Here is an 18,378-nt window from a genome sequence, read left to right as displayed (position 1 = left end):
ATTCAACCTGGATTCCACCAGAGGAAAAGATTCCTTCTATCAAGGACATATTGCAATACAAAGTCTGCCCTCTCAAGGTGTCTGATGGTCTGGGAAACGAGGGACTTCCAGTGCTAAACCCAGGAAAGCTCTGGGCAAATCAGGATGGCTGATCACTGTACCATATGACAAGGAACTAGGATACAAAGGCAGGTCACAGGGCACCCAGGTTAGTCTGACACAGACACAGAGAGTCCCAGCACTGGTGCACAGAAGGGGAGGCCATTCCTGGGTTCCCTGGGGAAGCAGCTAAAGATACAGATAACACAGACAGGGCAGGGGTCCTCAATAGGATGAAAATGCAGAGTCAAAGATAAAGGGCAGACATGGTGTCCCTGCCCAGATGGAGTGACAGGATGGAGTGGGGCACAGAAGGAGAGGAGTTGAATCCAGAGCAGAGCAGAAGTGGTTCTTCCAGCCATCTCTGAAGAAACCTGCCAATTCCTCAGAGTTCATGGACACAAGTCCTCATGGAGGCTAGGGACAATCCTGGAGGCCAGGGACAATCCTGGAGGCCTAGAGGAGAACCTCCAAGTAAACCACGTGGAGTTTTCTCTAGGACCTAACTTCACTCACTCTCAACCAGTGAATCTGCTGTCTTCAAAAGGTCCTGAATTAAAGAAGTCCATTCAGGAATTGTGAAGAGCTATCTAGACTGGATGGGCTTGTATCAAATGACTGTAGTCTAGATGGCGGTGTGACTGTGGGCAAAACGTGGCAAGTGATTCGTCAACATTACTACGCCCTGAATGTTCCTTCACCTGTGGTGGCAGCAGTAGCCTGAAACATCAGATCTGCTTAAAGGAGCTACTTGATTTTATAGTTGGCATTTAAATATACCTCTCTAGTCTTTTTTTCTCGGGTTCCATTTGCCTTCCAATCTTGCAGTATTATTAATGTTCACTTATGTAACTTTTTTGTTTATTTTAGAACCCATAGATCTAGATTTAGAAGGTTGCTTAAGGGTTTTAAATCTAGCTCCTATTCAAGTATTCAATCTCTTCTGTAGCGTCCAGCCAAAAAGACTCCACCTTGCATACATGTTCTTACATGGAATTTGCTACTTTCCAAGCTACCTTTTGCCTTATGCAATAGTTCTGATTGAAGGAAATTTCTTCCTTATGTGGGTTGAGCTCTGGGCTTCTGAAGCTGCTGCCACTCTTCATAAGTGTTCTTCCTTTCTTCCCACAGCCCTTCAGGCATTCCCATCCACCTCTCTTCTCACCAAACAGGACCACCTCTCTCAACCATTGCTGTTAGACACTTCACGGTTCTGAGCATCTTACTGGTGCAAAAAATTCCTGACATAAAGAAAATGTTGGGCCGAGCACAGTGGTGCATGCCTGTAATCCCAGCAGCTCGGGAGGCTGAGGCAGGAGGATCACAAATTCAAAGCCAGCCTCAGCAAAAGCAAGGTGCTAAGCAACTCAGTGAGACCCTGTCTCTAAATAAAATACAAAATAGGGCTGGGGATGTGGCTCAGTGGTTGAGTGCCCCTGAGTTCAATCCTCCATACCAAAATAAAAATACAGAAAGAAAGAAAATATTGGGATTATGATCTATGCTTGGAAAGAAAAAAATGCACGTGCTAGTTACAGTATTCCTGATTGCTCTGGGTTCCAGATGTGTCCTGATGTCCCCAGTTCTGTCTGCAGACACCCACTGTCTGATCCACTATGGGAGGCACAGCTTATAACAAATCAGAGGACTCCTCGACAGTCTCTGCCTGCTGGCATTCCCTCTTTGACAAGAGTCCCTCTTCCTCCTCCTCTTCTTGATTTTCTTCTTAATCTACCTGCTCATCCAGATGGTAATGCCCTGATCCCAGTGGCTGTGGTGGCATAGCCCAGTCTCCACAAGCCCAGGTTCATATCTCTTTCTCAATCTCATTCTCTCTCTCTCTTTTCAATACTGGGGATTAAACCCAGGGTGCTCTACCATTGAGCTACATCCCCAGTCCTTTTAATTTTTTTATTTTGAGACAAGGTCTAGGTAAGTTGCCCAGGCTAGCCTTGAACTTGCATTTCTCTTGCCTCAGACTATGCCCTATGCAGTCTCTGGGATCATGGCTGTGTACGACCGAGCCCAGATCCATGCACCTCCTGATGAGCCTTTCAGCCCTGGACATCTTTATCCTTGTACCCACTGTCCCTATATCTGCTTGAGAACTACTTCCTCAGTTTCTCCACCTGTTTCTAGCAGATGTACCTGTTCCATGGCCTCAGCTGCTCAGAAGCCTTCCTCCTGGTGGTCAGGCCTATGACTGCTCTTGGTTATCTGCCGCCCACTGCACTTCCCATCCACGTAACCCTACACATCAATGCTGCACTGGCGGCCAGTGCCTGGCTCACCGCCCTCCTCCTGCCCATCCCAGCAGTGGTACAGACCTCCCAGATGGCATTTGACAACATTGCCCACATCTATCACTGCTTCTGTGACCACCTGGCTGTGGTCCAGGCCTCCTGCTCTGACACGGATCCCCAGGCCCTCATGGGCTTCTGCATCGCCATGGTGGTCTCCTTCTTCCCGCTTCTCCTGGTGCTTCTATGCTCACATCTTGGTCTTGGTGCTTCACATCAGCTCCTGAGAAGGACGTTCAGAGGCCTTCTTCCCCTGCAGCTCTTATCCTGTGATGGTGGACAGCCTTTGCAGTTTGAATGCTGGATGTACCACGAAGCCTTGGTCCCTAGGGTGGGGCTATTGGCAGGTACCAGGAACCTTTAGGCAATGGGGTCTTGTTGGAGGTCCTGAGGTCATTGGGGACATGCTCCCAAGGGGATTGTAAGACCCTGGTCTCTTCCTCTTTACTTCCTGCTTCACTTTGCTCCAACGCACACATCTGCTATGATCTATCACCCTTGCCAGAGACCCAAACTGATGATGCCACTTCATCTTGAACTGGAAACTCCAGAACTGTGAGCCAAAGTAAATTGGCTCAGGCATTTCACTATCATAACAGGAAGCTGACTAATATAGCACCTGCTATTCATCCACTGCCAACAAGGCCTATAGAGCCCACCTGCTGAGAATGCTCTTTGTCCTTCTCACACCTGCGCTCAACCCACTCAACTACATGCAGAAGGACTTACATTTGCAGGTAGCAACATGGAGGAATCTCACTTAGTGTTGAACAAAATAATTAAGACTCAGCCAGGCACGGTGGTGTACATCTGTAAACCCAACAGCTTGGGAGGCTGAGGTTGTAGGATGCCAAGTTCAAAACCAGCCTCAGCTACTTAGGGAGGCCGTAAGCATCTTAGGGAGATCTGGCTCTAAATAAAATGTAAAAATGGCTGGGGATGTGGCTCAGTGTGCACGTTTGCCCCTGGGTTCAATCCCTGGTTTAAAAAAAAAAAAAAAGAATTAAGACTCAAAATGATATAGTACTAATCAGTTATATAAAGATTAGGACTGAACAGAACTAAATTTTTTTTTAATCAATGCATACAGAGGTCATAAATTGTGAAGAAAGAATAATTATCATAAAAATCAGAATCATGGTTACTTCTAAGAGAAGAAGAGGGCTGTAAGCACTGAGAGACCCCGGGGGTTTGTGAGGTGTTGTCAGCGTTCTCTTCTGAATGTTGACACAGGGGGTTGCTTTAAATCAGACTGTACACAGTCGTGCGTTGCTTAACAGGGATAAGTTTTGAGAAATGCGTCACTAGGGGACTTCATCACTGGGAAGGCATGGCAGTGGATGGTGTGGCCGACTACGCACTGAGGCTGTATGAAATGCATTGCTCCCGGGGAGAAGATGAGCAAAACAGCGTGATAGTAAACCAAGTGATGCAATCGAAGACGGAAGAGATGCAAAATGCAGGAGGCGGCTGCCAGAGCTGCACAGCGCACTGGCTACAGTAAACTTTTTTTCATAAGTAGGAGTACACACTAAAATAATTATTTAAAAGTATAGTATAGTAAGTACCTAAAATGGTAACGGCCATTTATTAGCATTAACAAGCATTAGTTCTGTACATAATTGTGTGGCCTGCACTTGTACACAACCGGTAATGCAGGAGGGCTGTTCACGCCAGCCGCACCTCAGACCCAGGAGGAAGGTGTGGCACTAGGACTATTTTAGTCAGATTTTCTGCTGCTGTGACTGAAAGTCCTGCCAGAACAGCTATAGAGGAGGAAGAGTTTGAGGGCACACGGTTTCAGAGGTCTCAATCCATAGACAGCAGCTTCCATTTCTTGGGACTCTGGGTGAGGCAGAACATCATGGCAGAAGAATGTGGCAGAGGAAAGCGGCTTACAGGGCTTACAGCAGAGCGTCTACTCACCAGATACCAATATATACCCAAAGCCATGCCCCAATTCCACGTCCTGCAGCCACACCCTACCACTTAGGTTACCTCTCAGTTAATCCCTATCAGGGGATTAAACCACTGATTGGGTTAAGACTCTTAAAACCCAATCATTTCTCCTCTGAACCTTCTTGCACTGTCACATGCGTGAGCTGTTGGGGGACACCTCACATACAAACCATAACAATGACCCTCCAATGGCTACGACATTATAGGTAAAAAGAAATTTTTTGACCCCATTACAGTTTTTTTGTTGTTGTTTGTTTTGTTTTGTTTTATTTTTTTGTACCAGGGATTGAACTCAGGGTCGCTTTACCACTGAGCCACATCCCCAACCCTCTTTTATATTTTATTTAGAGACAGGGCCTCACTAATTTGCTGAGGCTGGCTTTGAACTCAAAATCCTCCTGCCTCAGCCTCCCAAGCCTCTAAGATTACAGGTGTGCACCACAGCACACCTTACAGTCTATGGGACCACCATCTTATATGCAGTTTGTCATTGACTGAAATGTCATTATGTCACATATGACTTCAATTAGGCTCTCTATATTCTTGTTCTGTATGAATCTTACATTTCATACCAAACTCACATAAGGCATTGCTCCAGGGCAGAGGTTGCAATAGTGGTTGTCAGTATTTGGTCCAGGTCTTCCAAGGGCGCAGTGGATGGTCTGCTCTTCACGTTCATCACAAGCATTAGCTGCTCAATATCATTTTCCCCAGGAGTTCACTCATCTGAGCAATCTCTCTCTCTCTCTCTCTCTCTCTCTCTCTCTCTCTCTCTCTCTCTCCCCCCCTCTCTCCCTCTCTCTCTCTCTCTCTTCTTTTGGTACCAAGGATTGAACTCAGGGATGATTAACCACTGAGCCACATCCTTAGTATTTCTAACCCTATTTTATATTTATTTAGAAACAGGGTCTTGCTAAGTTGCTTAGGGCCTCCCTAAATTGCTGAGGTTGATTTTGAACTTGCTATCCTCCTGCCTCAACCTCTGGAGACGCTGGGATCAGGGTCATGTGCCACCACACCCATTTTAAGCGACATTGCTGAACTTTGGAGCTAGCAAGAAGAGTTAGAGGCCCAGAAAAAATCGGAACGGTCACTGCCCTCAAGATGCTTCCAGTCCAGGGAGGGTCACAGCAGTGGGCACAAACAGCACAGTGTGGTAGGTGCATTGCTGAGAGATCCAGGGATGGCAGGAGCGGAAGTTGGTGTTGAGTCATGAAGCACGTCTCCCAGGAGTGTTTCAACCCAGGGACCCTCTACTGCTCATTCTGAGTCACAATTATCACTGTTTTAAGTCAAAATTATGAAACAAGGAACAAGAGTGATATTTATGATTGTCATTTCTCTAGCGTATATTCTTGAGATAAATAAAAAACACCAAATTCTGACTCAGAACTTTCTGTTTATATTTCAAATCACATGGTTCACTTTAATTTGTTATTCTCCCCTTACATTTTCTTAAAAGCATCTTCCCAGAGGTGTCCACACTAACATTACCTCCTTTTGCTTTTGAAGACTTGGTTATTTATAAACTAGATTTTTCCTAAGTAATGTATGTTTTAAATAATCTGCCCACTGTTTCTGTTATCTTTAAAGTCATAAAAGCTCTATCACTGAATGCTACTTCCACAAATATGTAAAAATTTGACAGCTTACTCCTAAATAACCAATGGGTCAAAGAAGAAATCATCAAGAACAATAGGAAGTATTATGAAAGAAATGAAAACAACATACTGTAACTTAGGGAGTACAGTTAAAGCAGTTCCTAGAGGGAAAATTATAGCTGTAAATGTCTATATTATATAGAAGAAAAATCTCGAATCAATAAATTTTCATTATAGGAACTTAGAAAAGAACAGCAAATAAAACAGAATCAGGGACAAAATTGTAAAGATTTGAGCAGAAATAAATGAAACAGAGAACAGAAAAACAATAGAGAAAATCAACGAAATCTAGGTTAGCTCTTTGACTATATCAGTCTTTACGCACGAAAAAAGAGAAGATTCCAATTACTAAAATAAGCAATAAATTGAGGGGTTATTACTACTCACCATATAGAGATAAGTAAGAAATATTAAGGGAAGAGACCACCACTCAGTATCTGAAACAAGCCAGGCAAAGTGGCACAAGCCTGTAATCCCAGTGGCTCTGGAGGCTGAGGCAGGAGGATGGCAAGTTCAAAGCCAGCCTCAGCAACTTAGCGAGGCTGTAAATAACTGAGACCTTGTCTCTAAATAAAATACAAAAAAGGGCTGGGGATGTGCCTCAGTGGTTAAGTGCCCCTGGTTCAATCCCCGGTACTAAAATATATATAAATGAAACAAAGAGCTGGATTTATCACTAGCTCCTGTACATGGCTGGAAAACGTGGAGATCAGGGGCTGATGGACTTCAGGCAGGGCAATTTAGGGACTGGTCTGCCTTTGTTGTGGAAGTGTGGTTATGGAGGGAAGATGTTCTGAGTGACTTTGAGAAGTGTGTGAACTGATGTGAAGCTGTCATTGAACAACAAGCAGGTTTAAAACCAGTTCTGATGATTATTCATTACCATGGCTATAGAACAACCAGTCCTTTCCTAGAAGTATGAGAACAATTTTATTCTCAGAGGTAACCAAAAGGCTTTTCATCTCATGATATAATAATAGCAGTTCTTCAAAATGTTGGCTTTTTCCAAAGAAATCTCCCCCAACATTTTCACTCTCCTGTTTTGGCTCATTTTCTTATATAAAACCAAATAAAACAAGAACCCTCTGAAAAAGGCATCTAGACTTGGGTTTAGTTTGTCTGATTTTCCCTACTTTCCACAATTCTGCCAACGGTTGCACTCAACCTGGGTTCTTCCAGTCCAGGCACCCAACTCTTTTTATTAATTTCAGCCGCACATCCCCAAAGTCTTCGTCATTCTCATGCTGCCAAAAAAAATAGCTTTTTAAAGTTTATTAATGTTCTCTATTGTGTCTGAGAAACAGGAAGTAGACCCAAAAAATCCACCTATCATCTGGCAATTCTGCAGGATTCTTTGCTTTTAACTTATCAGTGGTTAGATCTCCACCACCACCACCCCAAAAAAAATTTGCAATATTTTCCTTTATGGTGCTAAAGCAATGATCCACATGAACACATTTATTCCAACCCAAAATTCCTCTCTTCCACAGAGTGAGAAGACATAGAGAAATGAAGACAGTACGCATAGTTTCTGCTTGTCATTCAAAGAAATTTCCAAAACCATCTTCAGCTCCATCACGAACTTCACTAGATCAAAAGAGGACAGCAATCTCTGCCCAGCTGCCAATGATTTACTAACCCCATTTTGCAGCTGTAAACCTAGTCACCAGCAGTCTATTATGGAAGTCTGCTGTGGACTGAAATGAACCCCACACGCATGGATTTCCCCTGGTTCTGGGCAGAAGCATCAGACCCTAGTATAAGAGGGTCATCTCAATCATTGCTGAGACTCAGTGTTCCCAAAATCCTTACATACAGGTCCAAAGGTTCTGCCCATGTGGACCCTGTGCCATTTTAAAATGTAATAATTGCTTGGCCCCAAAGTTCTACTTCTAGGGATCTGTTCCCTCAGAGAAATATTCTGTCACATGTAACCCCAAATGCATGTTAAAAGGATATTCATCACAAACTGGCCACAGTGTGATAACTGGATACAACTTAAATGTACACAACAGGTGTCTTATTAGAGAAACTACATCCATATTATGAAATACCAAATACAAGATCAAAGGAATCAGTCATAGAAAGATTCCAAGACTCATCGTTAAATTAAAATTATTTTACACAATAAGTACAAGATGATTCAATTTACATTAAGAGAAAAACCACACACTCACTTAGAAAAGTCTGGAAGAAACAAAATCAGAACCAGTGATTAGCTATGGGGTGTAGATGGGGGAATATGGAGAAGGGATGGCACGAAAAGGACTTTAACTTTCACTTTCACTCAAAAAAAGCTCTGTACTGATTAAAATATTTTACAATGAAGTTCTACTTGTTTATTGTGAAATTTTTTAAGTTGATGAAATTCATATACATATAAGTGAAAAAGTGACAGAATCGGAAACAGAGTAGTAAAGTCGAAGGAGGAAATGAGAGAGACCGAGGCAGGAGGGGGTCTGAGACTCTCGCCTTGGTCCCACCTGGAGTTAGGATGTAGCTTTCTACCCTCACCTCCTCCCACAAAATCTTGGCATGTTTGTTACAGCACAGCAGCAGCTGAGTTTTAGTATTTTGCTTCATTAAATAGTAGCTTGTACTTGCTGAATGCTTAGTGATTGACAGACTCCGGACTAAGCAACCCAGCACCACCCAGTGGCCTGTGACATTAGTGGTGCTGCTACACCCTTTCTATAGGTGAGGAAGCTTCTGTGAGACTCAGGTCTCAGCCCCTAGATGACATGCTGCTGAGCCTGGCTCCTAGCTCTGCCATGTGCACTCGTGTGACTTTGGGCAAGTCATTTCACTTCTCTAGATCTAAGTTTCCTCAAATATAAAATAGTGCGAGCAATCTTGACTCCTGCCTTCCCTGGTGGTTGTGAGGACCAACTGAGAAAACAGGATCAAAACTGTCCCACTGGTGATCAAGTTCTGGGGCCCTTGAGAGTTGTCGGTGATGCTGTTTTCACCATCAGCCAGGTCTCCTGCTCCACCCTGGGAAGTCGTTCCCAGCTGACAGGCAGGTCTGTGGTCCCAGAGGAAAGCCAGCTGGAGGGGGTGCCCCAGCAGGCCTGCTGCAGGGAGGTGCCTGGAGGTTTAGTGGGCTGTGGCTCAGCTCTTACCTGGCCCTTCCCAACAGAGCCAAATGTGATGACTCCACAGAAGACACTCAGGAGGACCAGGCTTGGCTGGTGAGCTGGGCTGGGGATGGAGCTGCAGATGCAGACAAAGGCTGGGGTGGAGACAGGCTCGGGAGGCCAGGGTGTGAAGGGTCCTGGTGCAGAGTCTGGGAACACACACCTGAGATACGAATGACAAGGTCTCAGAATCTACATCAGCTGTGCACACAGTCCTTGTGACTGTAGGTCAGACACAAGGAGGCCAGGACAGGGATGTGCAGTCACCAGCAGGAGGTTGCAGATCTGGAAGGAGAGTCTCACGAGGAGGCAAAGCCAATGACAGCAAGAGACATGGGGATAATTAATGAAGCATCTGTCAACTCTGCAAGAGTCACAGATGAGGGAAATGCGGTGCAGGCAGGGAAAGTGGAAACCAGATCTTTCTAACTCCAAAGTTAATGGACCTACATTATTTACATGTATTGCTCCTTTTTTATGGGAATAGCACAGTGAGAACCTCATGACTGAATTGCATAGATTTGGGGGTTGTCATGAGGTGCAACGATACAATGATTGTAAAGAATTAAACCTGCTTAAGAAATGGGAGCACTCTTGTTCTCCCTCCTTAGGGCCTTGGGCCATGAGCCATCCATCTCTGAACACCTCCATTGTCCAAATGTAGAAGGAATGCACAAAAAATTTTTTGACCTGAAGAAGATAATATTTTTCTAAAAGCCTCATTTTTTGCAGATGGAAAAACTGAGGCTTAGAGACCCAAAGGCACAGCAAGTGAGCAACGAGGCTGGTTTAGGAGCCAGGACTCTTGGTTACCAGGAGGGGCTCAGTCCTTTGTAGCAAGTTGGCTGTAGAAACAAACTCTTTTCTCATCTTTTACCACCTGTGGCCTTGGATGAGGGCCTTCTCTGACCCTCAGTTTCTTCATTTGTTGAAGTAACATAATCCCTCCTTGGCAGGGTTGTGTGATGAGAGATCATGTTCATAGAAGTGCAGGTTGGGTATTCAGGTGGCTGGTTTTTCTGTCTTTTCTGTCCGCCACTGGGATAGTACCAGGTTCTTGGCAATCTCTACAGGGAAAATCCTATTAAGAAAGTGGTTCCCCAACAATACCATTAATAACCTGAAGCATCAAAAACACTGATGTAATTAAAAATAAAATCGCTTCTTCTAAATAAACAGTAAGTGTAAAGAAGTAAAAACAATATTCTGATTTTTACCACAATGTTACATCAATGCTCTTTAAAAATATCAGGTACTGAATTCTTTCAAAAATATTTTTTGGGGCTGTGTTTGTGGGTCAGGGAGAGAGGGCTTGCCTAGCATGTGTGAGGCACTGGGTTTGATCCTCAGCACCACATAAAAATAAATAAATAAAATTTTTAAAAATGTTGGTGCTTCTCCTCATCTGCCTGGGGCCCTGGGCACACATTCCATTTGTCTGTTACACAGACCCGCTCTGCCAGAACAGCAGTTTAGGGGAGCAAAGTGTTTCAGTGCCTTTGGGGTGAGCACAAAAACCTCAACTGGCTGGTCTGTCCTGTGGTCCCAAGTAAATGGGGCAGCCCAGGCTCCTGGCTGAGCTACCCCTGGCTCGAGGCTGATAATCCAGCCTCCCCGAGTCTAGTTCTAGTGCTGTCACCTCTCTTACTGTGTGACCTTGGGAAAATCACAGCCCACTTCCCAGCCTCCCTTCTGTGTCCCCATAAAAAAGGGGTTAGACTAAAACTGCTTAATCACTAATGGCTCCTTCATGCCTATTTTATGATTCATCAGCAAAAAGAGGCAAATTGAGGGAGCTGCACTGGGCTCCCGCCTCTCCGGCAGGAGCTCTGGGAAGCGCAGCGGTGCATTATTAAATAGAAAACAATCAGCCCCGTTCCTGCCCTGAGAGTGCTCTTGGTCTGGTAAAGCCAGAGGCACATAAATAGACCATGACAACTCAGTGTGATCAGAAGGATGACAAAGGGAAGTACAGCAACTTCAAGGCTTTGGAAAAGAGGCCACTGAGCCACCCAGGACCGTGAGGCCTCTTGGAGGAGGTGATATTTTGAGTTGAGTTTGGCAGAAGCACAGGCAAGGGCAGGAGTTGCCATGGTCTAGAATGGGGGATGAAGTGGCCAGGCGTGGCTGGCAGGCTCTGGAGCCTTCTTCCAGCACGGAACTGGGTGCTGGCCAGGAGCCAGGACACTGGGTTCAAGACCTGTACTTCTATAAATGTGTTGGTTGACCTTGGAAAGATACTCTGTATTTCTGGACTTCAGAATCAGCAAATGCCCCCACTATTTAATGGAAGTGAGGCAGAGTTTTGGTAAAATTGTACTCAGCGGCTCTGAGTTTTAGCCCCTCAAATGCCATCTCAACCTAATTCAGTGACGGTGAATCCATAGTTGACTTTTTCTGAGCCATAATGACATTCAGAAAAATGTAGCTTGCATCTGTTTGGGGTTTAGAAAACCTGCTGGTGGGCTTAGGCAGCGAGGGTCTGGTCAACTTCAGGGGAGGGGCAGGGGTTTGCTTTCCTGCCTGGGCCATGGGGCCGACCCCTAGAACTCTTTCAAGGGGGCATTCACAATAGAGTGACTGTCCCATGAAGACATTTTACCAACCTTCACTCTCTAATGGAGACCAGGTCACACACTTAAGAGACAAAAACCAAACTCTGAAATGTGGAGATCAGTCCACCAAATGACACTAGCCGCCAAAGAAATGAGAAGGAATGAGAAAACCTTTGTCCCAGTCTCTCCTCTCATGAAAACTTCAGCTTCCAGATTCTCCAGGCTAGAGAAGAAAGAGGGTTGATGGGGAGGGGACTGGACTCCGGTCCTAGGCCAGTGGCTCACTGAACATGGGAGCTTGGGCAGATCCAGAAACTTTTGTCTTTTGTCCTTTTTGTATAGAAAAAAGCTGACTAGACATTTTCAGTTTTGACGTTTTTGCAATTTGGTGCCGTGACAGGTGTTTTATTAGAGTTAAGAGGAATGGGAAAGTTTCTGGAAAAATCAGGGAGGCGGTAATCTTAAAATCATGGCATTGAAGAGGACACAATAGCCATGTGCACACAGGCTTGCTCCTGGCGCGTTCATTCAGAAGAACATCCCAAAATAGTAGGCGAGTCATACTCTCCCTCAGATGGAGACCCCCCTGGTTCTGCGAGTCAGTAAGGGGAAAGCAACTCCTAGGGCAGGGCTTTGGACTTTGGGCTCTTGTCACAACACGGCGTGTGTTCTTCTCTAGTGATGGCAGCTCCCAAGTCTTGACCTTACGGCAGCACCTACTTATCTGGGGCTAGGGAAGCCTAGGCAAGAAACGGTCAATCGGAAACACCTGCTGAACAGCGCCGCAGCTGGGAGGAAGGAAAAGCCACAATATCACACAAGGATGCCCTTCCATCAAGGGGCAGTTGGATGTTCTAGCTAGCTGCCAACATAGGTAGACTACTCCTTTAACTCGACTCCCATCGGGAAGCGACTCCTCCCACAAAAGGCATCCTCTGCCGTTCCTTTCACTGAAACACCAGAGGCAAGCAGTGTGTTCAGGTCTACATGTGGGTTTGTTTTTTTAAGGAACACAGGAAAATAAAGCCCACAAATGTTAGGCAGATAGAAACGGCTATCTAGTTAGAGATGAGCTAAAGATATAGCAAAATAAGTAGCACATTGCCAGCAACCCAGAAGCCTCTCTGCCCCAGACCTGACCAATCCTCTCCCACACGTAGCTGCTGTTGTCACCGCCGTCATCATGGATGAACTTTTTCTGTTTTTGATCTTCATCTAAATGGGATCATGTGGCTACCATGTAATCTTTGGATCTGGTTCCTCTTATTCAACCTCCTGGCTGTGAGCGGCCTGTATTGTGTTGCTCATAACGGTGGCTCATCCTTTTTTTACAGCATTTAGTACCTCGTTGTATGACTATACTACAATCTGTCCATTCTACTGTCAATGGATATTTGGGTTGTTTCATTTGAGAACTATAAATAAAAGCTTCTAGGTACATTTCTTATTAAGGCAAAATTTACATGCCATAAAATTTACCATTTTAAACTAAACGAACTAATGACTTTTAGTACATTATACAATGTTGTACACTCATTACAACTATCAAATTCCAGTACATTTTCATCACTCCCATATCCCTTAAGCAGTTATCCTCCCTTTCCCCACGCCCATTCTTTAGTCCTGGCAATAACTAATCTATCTGCCTCTATAGAGGCCTATTCTGGACATACCATATAAATGAAATCATACAACATGTGGTCTTTTATATATGGCTTCTTTCATTTAGCATAATGTTTAAAAGATTTATCCATGTCTTTTCTTTTCATGACTGAGTAATATTCCATTGTATGGATGTACCACATTTTGTTTATCCATTCATCAGTTGATGAATATTTGAGTGTTCTGCCTTTTGACTATCATAAATAATTCTGCAATGAACATTCATGTACAAGTTCTTGTGTGACACGTATGTTCAATTTTTGGGGTGTATTTTTCGGGCCATGGACACAGCACTTATTTCTCTTGGCATGTGTCCAGAAGCAGGACTGCCAAGTCATAAGTTGTATGAGGTTTTGCCAAAGTGTTATGCAGAGTGGTTTCCCAGGTGCCAGCAATGTGTGAGAGCACTTATTACTCCTAATTTTCACTAACACTTGGGAGCTTTACATGTTAGCCATCCTGGTGAGCATGTGGAGGTATCATTATGCTTTAATTTACATTTCTATGAGAGCCACAAATGTTGATCACTTTTTCATGTGCTTATTCACCATTTGGATGGTCTTTTTGTATGAGGTACCTGCCTAGTCAAGTCTCTCTCCCATTTTTCTCTTAGTTCATCTGTTTCTTTCTTATTGCTTGTGGAAGATTTGTATATATGCTGAATACATGCCCTTTGATATATGCATTGAAAATATTTTCTCCCATTCAATGTCCTACCTTCTCACTTTGGGTTTTGTGTTTGTTTGTTTTGTTGTGGGTTTTTTTTTTTTTTTTTTTTTTTTTTTTTTTTGTACTAGAAATTGAACCCAGAGGCTCTTTACCACTGAGCCACATCCCCAGCCCTTTTTATTAATTAATTAATTTTTTTTTTTGAGACAGGGTCTCGTTAAGTTGCTTGGGGCCTCCTTAAGTTGCTGAGGCTGGCTTTGAACTTGCAATCCTCCTGCCTCATCCTCCTGAGCTAAGCATGTGCCATCATATTTGGCATTGTATTTTTTAATTGACATAAAATCTACATGATAATACACAGATTTTAAGTGTATAATTCTATGTGAATTTATAAATATAAAGAAGCAGCCATGTAACCACTCCTCAACTCAATATATAGAATATCTCCATCACTTCAGAAAGTGTACTCTGGCCCACTTCTTGTCAATTCTCACCCCTGCAGGAGATCACTGTACTGGCTTTTAATACCATAGATTAGTTTGGCTTGTCAGTTAATATCAATGAAATCACATAGCATGTACTCTTTATCTCTTTCTGGGATTTTGATATTTTCTACTTATCTGTTTTTCAGATCTCTAATCTGTCATCCATTGTGTTTAGTTTGACATTATGTTTATCCAGTGAATTCTTAGTTTCAAATATTGTATATGTTTGTTCTAGGATGTTTGACTTTTTAAAAATTTTTTTTTATTTTTTGATGGACCTTTATTTTATTTCTTTATTTGTGGTGCCAAGAATCCAACCCAGTGCCTCACATATGCCAGGCAAGTGCTCTACCACTGAGCCACAAACCCAGTCCCAGATGTTTGATTTTTAAAAATAGAATCCAACCTTCTGTTGAAATTCTCTATTTCAAAGTCCATTTTACCAATATTTTCCTCGACAGAAAAGCATAATTATACCAAAGTCCTTGTTTGCTAACTCAGGTATCTGGATCATATGTATGTCAACTTTTGTAGTATGTTTTTTTCTCTTAGCACTTGGTCACATTTTCCTTCTTTTTGCATATCTAATAATTTTTTAATCATTTTATTTATTTATATTTATGTGGTGCTGAGGATCAAACCCAGCACCACACATGTGCTAGGCAAGCACTCTACCACTGAGTCATAACCCCAGCCCATCTAATAATTTTTATTGTGGGTAGAATGTTATATTAGATTCATGGAGATCCTACATGACTTCTCACCGGATAGATTTCTCCCTTTTCTCTATTAGGCAGCTTGAGTAAGAAGCTTATCATCTTGATGCTCGAGTTTGGTCAGGACTGAGTTTCAGTTCTAGTAGGATTTAGTCTAACTTTGATCTGCTTCTGTTCCTAGGCATGACCATCCTGTATTTTGAATTTATAATCTTATTGATCTGTCTCCTCAGCCCTGAAAGACTGGGAGATTTGTTTCTTCTTTTAGAAGGTCTGAGAAGGTCCTTGGATGCCCTTTTACCCCCTTCCATAGCATCTGCCCAGGTACATGTAGCTTCAATGCTTGGGAAATATTTTGAGGGGGAGAACAGCATGTTTGAGGCAAGCCCTCCCCACTAGTCTTTTATTTTTATTTTTTAATGTTTTAGCTACTTTTATTTTTTACAACAAGTCTTTCAAGCATCACAAAATCACGGGAGATTTTATTCTTTTTGAAGCCCTCAGCCTAGCTCTCCAGAATTCAGAAGTCCCATTAAAATTTCTAATCAACTTTTTTTTTTTTTTTTTTTTTTTTGGATGCTGGGGATTGAACCCAGGGTCTTGTGCTTGCAAGGCAAACACTCTACCAACTGAGCTATATCACCAGTCCCAAAATTTCTAATCTATTTTGCAAGTCTTTTTTTTGACTGACAAGAGGTTTGTTTCTTTCTCTTTCTGCCTAGTCCAACTTCAAAACCCATCATGGCCCCCAAACCGAATATTCCCAGAGAAGCAAGGAGCTGGTGATTGTTAGTTTGCTTTGGAGGGCCATTCCAACCTGAAGAGTTCAATTTTATCCTTATTGCACATATGTTTCTTCAATTTGTTTAAAAATGAGATTTGTGTAATTTATCCAGGTTTTCCTAGTTATCGCAGTGGAAGAGTTCAGTTACCATGGCCTGTTACATCCTTGGCAGGAGCAGAAGTTCAGACACCAAGCTCCAGTGGAGTCAGGAAGGACCACAACTCAGGGAATACAGGGGAGGAAGAAGCTTATTAAGTATATGAGCAGCAGCATATTACAGAGAACCTTGGACACGGCAGCCCCTCCAAAACCACGTGGTGGAACTTTGACTGCAAAAACAAGAGACACAAGATTAATGTCTTGATTCAAGAAATCTCACAACCCAAACCACACACCATGGAACCTAAGATGGGGACCAGAGAGTCTTTCTAAAGAAATCAGTCATGATTAAATAACCAACTATTTAGATCTGATTTCCCAGCAAAATGTAAACTCTCAGAAAACAGAAATTTTGCCTTTCTTCTTCACCTTCAGCATGATCACCTAAACACAGCATAAAGCCTTCCATTTACTAGATCATTAATTAATCAATTGATAATTAATATTTGAAAAATTTGGGGTTCACTGGGTAGAAATCATAATTGTGCTCATATTAACGATAGAGTAATCATTATAGAATTATCATTCCCAAATCCTTTGTTTTTATGGTTTCCAGATGTTCTCAGTGTCCAGATGTTCCAACTGTCCAGCTATCAGAAATCCAGCTGTGTCTCACTATGGAGGTCACAACCTGTAACGGCTCAGTGGACAGCACCCCTGTCTTCTACCTGGTGGGCATCCCCTCTCTACCAGAGTCCTTCTTCCTCCCCATGTTCTTTATTTTCCTCCTGTTCTACCTTCTGATTCTCACAGGTAATGTACTGATCTTGGTGGCTGTGGTGGCAGAGCCCAGCCTCCACAAACCCATGTACTTCTTTCTAATCAACCTCTCAGCCCTAGATATTCTTTTCACCACAACTACAGTCCCTAAGATGCTGTCCCTCTTCCTGCTTGGGGACCACTTCCTCAGCTTCCCCTCCTGCCTACTGCAGATGTACCTCTTCCAAAGCTTTACGTGCTCAGAAGCCTTCCTCCTGGTGGTCATGGCCTATGACCGCTATGTGGCTATCTGCCGCCCACTGCACTACCCCGTCCACATGACCCCACAGACTAACGCTGCACTGGCGGCCAGTGCCTGGCTCACCGCCCTCCTCCTGCCCGTCCCAGCAGTGGTACAGACCTCCCAGATGGCATACAATAATATCGCCCACATCTATCACTGCTTCTGTGACCACTTCGCTCTAGTCCAGGCCTCCTGCTCTGACACGGCTCCCCAGGCCCTCATGGGCTTCTGCATCGCCATGGTGGTCTCCTTCTTCCCCCTTCTCCTGGTGCTTCTGTCCTACGCCCACATCCTGGCCTCCGTGCTTCGCATCAACTCCCGAGAAGGACGTTCAAAGGCCTTCTCCACCTGCAGCTCCCACCTCCTGGTGGTGGGCACCTACTACTCGTCCATTGCCGTGGCCTATGTGGCCTACAGGGCTGACCTGCCCCTCGACTTCCACATCATGGGCAATGTGGCCTATGCTATCCTCACACCGATTCTTAACCCCCTCATTTACACGCTGAGAAACAAGGATGTCAAGGCTGCCATCATGAAATTGCATATCTCAAAAACCAGGCTGTGACAGGAACTTTTGACCTTTAAATGCAGCCAATTCTGCTCCCAAGACACCAAATAATGATGCTTATCTTGGTGTGGAAACTCAATAAATATTGTTGAATGAATAAAGTAATGATATAAAATAGTAAAATAAAATTCAGGTGAGCAGACAGCTCCAAAAGTGATTTTCATATTTTGGTCCAGGGTTTTTCCCTCTGGTACACTGGAATGATATTAATGTGCACAGGAATTTTAATTTGTTGTATAAAATTTTCACTACTGAACAATTCAACAAAAGTTTGCTGAAATTAAAAAAATCTGCATGGCAGAAAAAAACCCTTTATAAGCAAAGTCAAAAAATAAAAGACAGCTCAGGAAAAGAACAACTATTTATAACACATGATGAGCTCGTAGAACTTTAGAAGAAAAAGTCTAATATTTCAGTATAAAAATGGCACAATGTGAGTAGAAAGATTATCAAAACTTGCCTCTTACACCATGAAAAGTTATTTTATCTACTATCTAAATGTATACAAACTAAAACTATACCAAAATGCCATTTTTCACTTATTTAGAAAAGCAAAATCCTATGATTTTGATGACATTCCTGGGAAAAGTAGAAGTCTCCTAAGTCACTTATGAGGATGAA

General features: G+C 43.4%; 1 protein-coding gene and 1 pseudogene across 1 annotated transcript; both read left to right on the top strand.

The window, feature by feature from the left end:
• The first annotated feature begins 2,132 nt into the window (after window positions 1-2,132).
• LOC124959597 (olfactory receptor 2AT4-like) lies at window positions 2,133-12,930 on the top strand (annotated as a pseudogene).
• Window positions 12,931-16,803: 3,873 nt separating this feature from the next.
• Window positions 16,804-17,767, top strand: LOC124959596 (olfactory receptor 2AT4-like). The gene is given in 2 exon segments (XM_047517995.1): window positions 16,804-17,730; window positions 17,732-17,767. Coding segments are annotated over 2 exon segments (963 nt in total).
• Window positions 17,768-18,378: the final 611 nt, after the last annotated feature.

The sequence above is a fragment of the Sciurus carolinensis genome, chromosome 11 (genome assembly GCF_902686445.1).
Source record: "Sciurus carolinensis chromosome 11, mSciCar1.2, whole genome shotgun sequence".
Taxonomy (NCBI): Eukaryota; Metazoa; Chordata; class Mammalia; order Rodentia; family Sciuridae; genus Sciurus; species Sciurus carolinensis.
Note: the sequence above shows the minus strand (reverse complement) of the source record. Positions and strands in the feature narration are given on the sequence as shown.